General features: G+C 42.8%; 1 protein-coding gene across 1 annotated transcript; it reads left to right on the top strand.

Moving 5' to 3' along the window:
• Nucleotides 1-551: 551 nt before the first annotated feature.
• On the top strand, nucleotides 552-1,667 carry LOC137274775 (acetylcholine receptor subunit delta-like). The gene has a single exon (XM_067808108.1). The coding sequence runs from the start codon at nucleotides 552-554 to the stop codon at nucleotides 1,665-1,667; it is 1,116 nt and encodes a 371-aa protein (XP_067664209.1).
• The last annotated feature ends 342 nt before the right edge of the window (nucleotides 1,668-2,009 follow it).

The raw sequence follows: 2,009 nt of genomic DNA on the forward strand, positions 1-2,009 counted from the left end.
GTATATGGCTGAAGATCGATCTGTGCAATTGGGAACCGATGACATGTGTCAACCAAGTCAGCGAGCCTGACCACCCGATCCCATTAGTCGCCTCTTACGACAAGAACAGCCGCCTTTTATGGCATGCACGGGTTGCTGAAGGCATATTTTAACCCGGAATACTACAAGCAAATATGACATTTATGTGCATTTATGAAAGTATGAATCTGAGATTGTTATCATGACATAGCCAACTCCATTGCTAGTGCATAATGTAAGTTCAATGTGATTCAATGCAGGGTGATATCTATTTGCAGAATGTGGGGGCAGGTATATTGACAGGAAGAGCAACAAATATCTGTTTGTGAAGCACTTACCGATACATGAGAGATGTGTTGAAAGCTCAGTGCGGTTATGTCTTTGTTTAGCGGATGCGTGGCATTGAATTTTCAAGCTAATGGGTAGTGTACGATCCAATCAGAGTCACTGGAGATACAATAAACAGCTGAACTGAAACAACACATGCATATCAATACCTATCATTCTGATCATCACCATTGCACTGAGACATCATGCAGTTCATGTCGGCTTTAACAATACTTTCATTCGTCATCTTATCAAACACCAATAGTTACAATATAACCCGGTCTACATTAAGAAGACTGAAGTCATATCTCCAAGGGGAAACAGAATCTGCTGGTATTAGTGTTGACCTCACTGAGGGCAGACAGGTTACCATAAAGATACGGCCACTGTCCATCTCCAGTCTCAGTGCTGCCGAACAGACCTTCACTTTTAGCGCTGGTGTCAGCATGCAATGGTTCGACCGAAATCTGGCTTGGAACAAAACTGAATATGACAACATTGAAAATGTTACCATCTCTGCAGATTACGTGTGGGTACCTTCTATTGTCATTCCAAATGGTATCGACAACGTTGTGCCAACTTCAATACCATCGCCAACCATCTATAGTGAAGGAGTTGGAAAGCTCCTATTCTTTGAGAGTTTCAAGACCAGTTGTCAAATAGACATCACTCTGTACCCGTTTGACCAACAGCAATGCAGTATCCTCTTCGTGCCCGTCAATGGTTACACACTTGAAGTATCTAGGTCGTCTTTTGGCAACAGGCTACCGTCTTTCTTCATTGAGAACAGTGAATGGGAGTTGGTTGACATACTTGCAAAAGTGGAAGACGTCGAAATGACAACAATAACCACTTTTGCATCGTTTGAATTTCATCTGAAACGCAAGAGCATGTTCTATATTGTGAGTATCATCTTACCCATGACCCTTCTCTCTGTGCTCAACGCCTGTGTGTTCCTCCTACCAGCTGACTCTGGGGAGAAGATGTCCTACCTTATCTCTATATTTGTATCCTATGCAGTGTTCATGAACTTCGTCAACGACTCAATCCCCAAATCTGGAGACGTGTGTCGACTCTCTGTATACCTGACCCTCGTTCTTTGCCAGAGTTGCCTGGCTGTCATGACAAGCATGGTCACCCTTAATGTACACAGTAGGGGTCTGCTATATCAGGCCAAGACCGATGTACAACCCGCGAATGTCAAAATCAACACGAACGAGAATGAACGTCCACATCTGAAGTGTGTGTCAAAAACAGACCACGCGTTGTTCGGTGTGTTCCTGTTTCTAGCACTGATGTCCCTGTTGGTATTTTGTGTATAGGAAGGATTGCGTCTCCCAGTCGAAACTCCAAACCTTTACTTTGGGAATTCTTAAACATTTCAGATGTGGGTCACTGCGCCATGCTTCGGCTATTGTTCACCGTAAACGGTATGTGTTTGGACTATTGAATCATAGATTGTTCTTGCTTAAAGATATGGTTTTGGAAATGACTACTAGTATATAAGTGCTTACAGCCAATAACGTGTTCTGTGTGTAATGGACTATCACGGACGTCTGGGACGTGATTCAAATTAAAAGTGTTGCCTTGTATCCTAGTAAGAAACATTTCAGTGATATTTCATCCATAGTGCATTATGGTTTGCCGTAGAATAGTATGTTCCA

The sequence above is a fragment of the Haliotis asinina genome, chromosome 2, assembly GCF_037392515.1.
Source record: "Haliotis asinina isolate JCU_RB_2024 chromosome 2, JCU_Hal_asi_v2, whole genome shotgun sequence".
Taxonomy (NCBI): Eukaryota; Metazoa; Mollusca; class Gastropoda; order Lepetellida; family Haliotidae; genus Haliotis; species Haliotis asinina.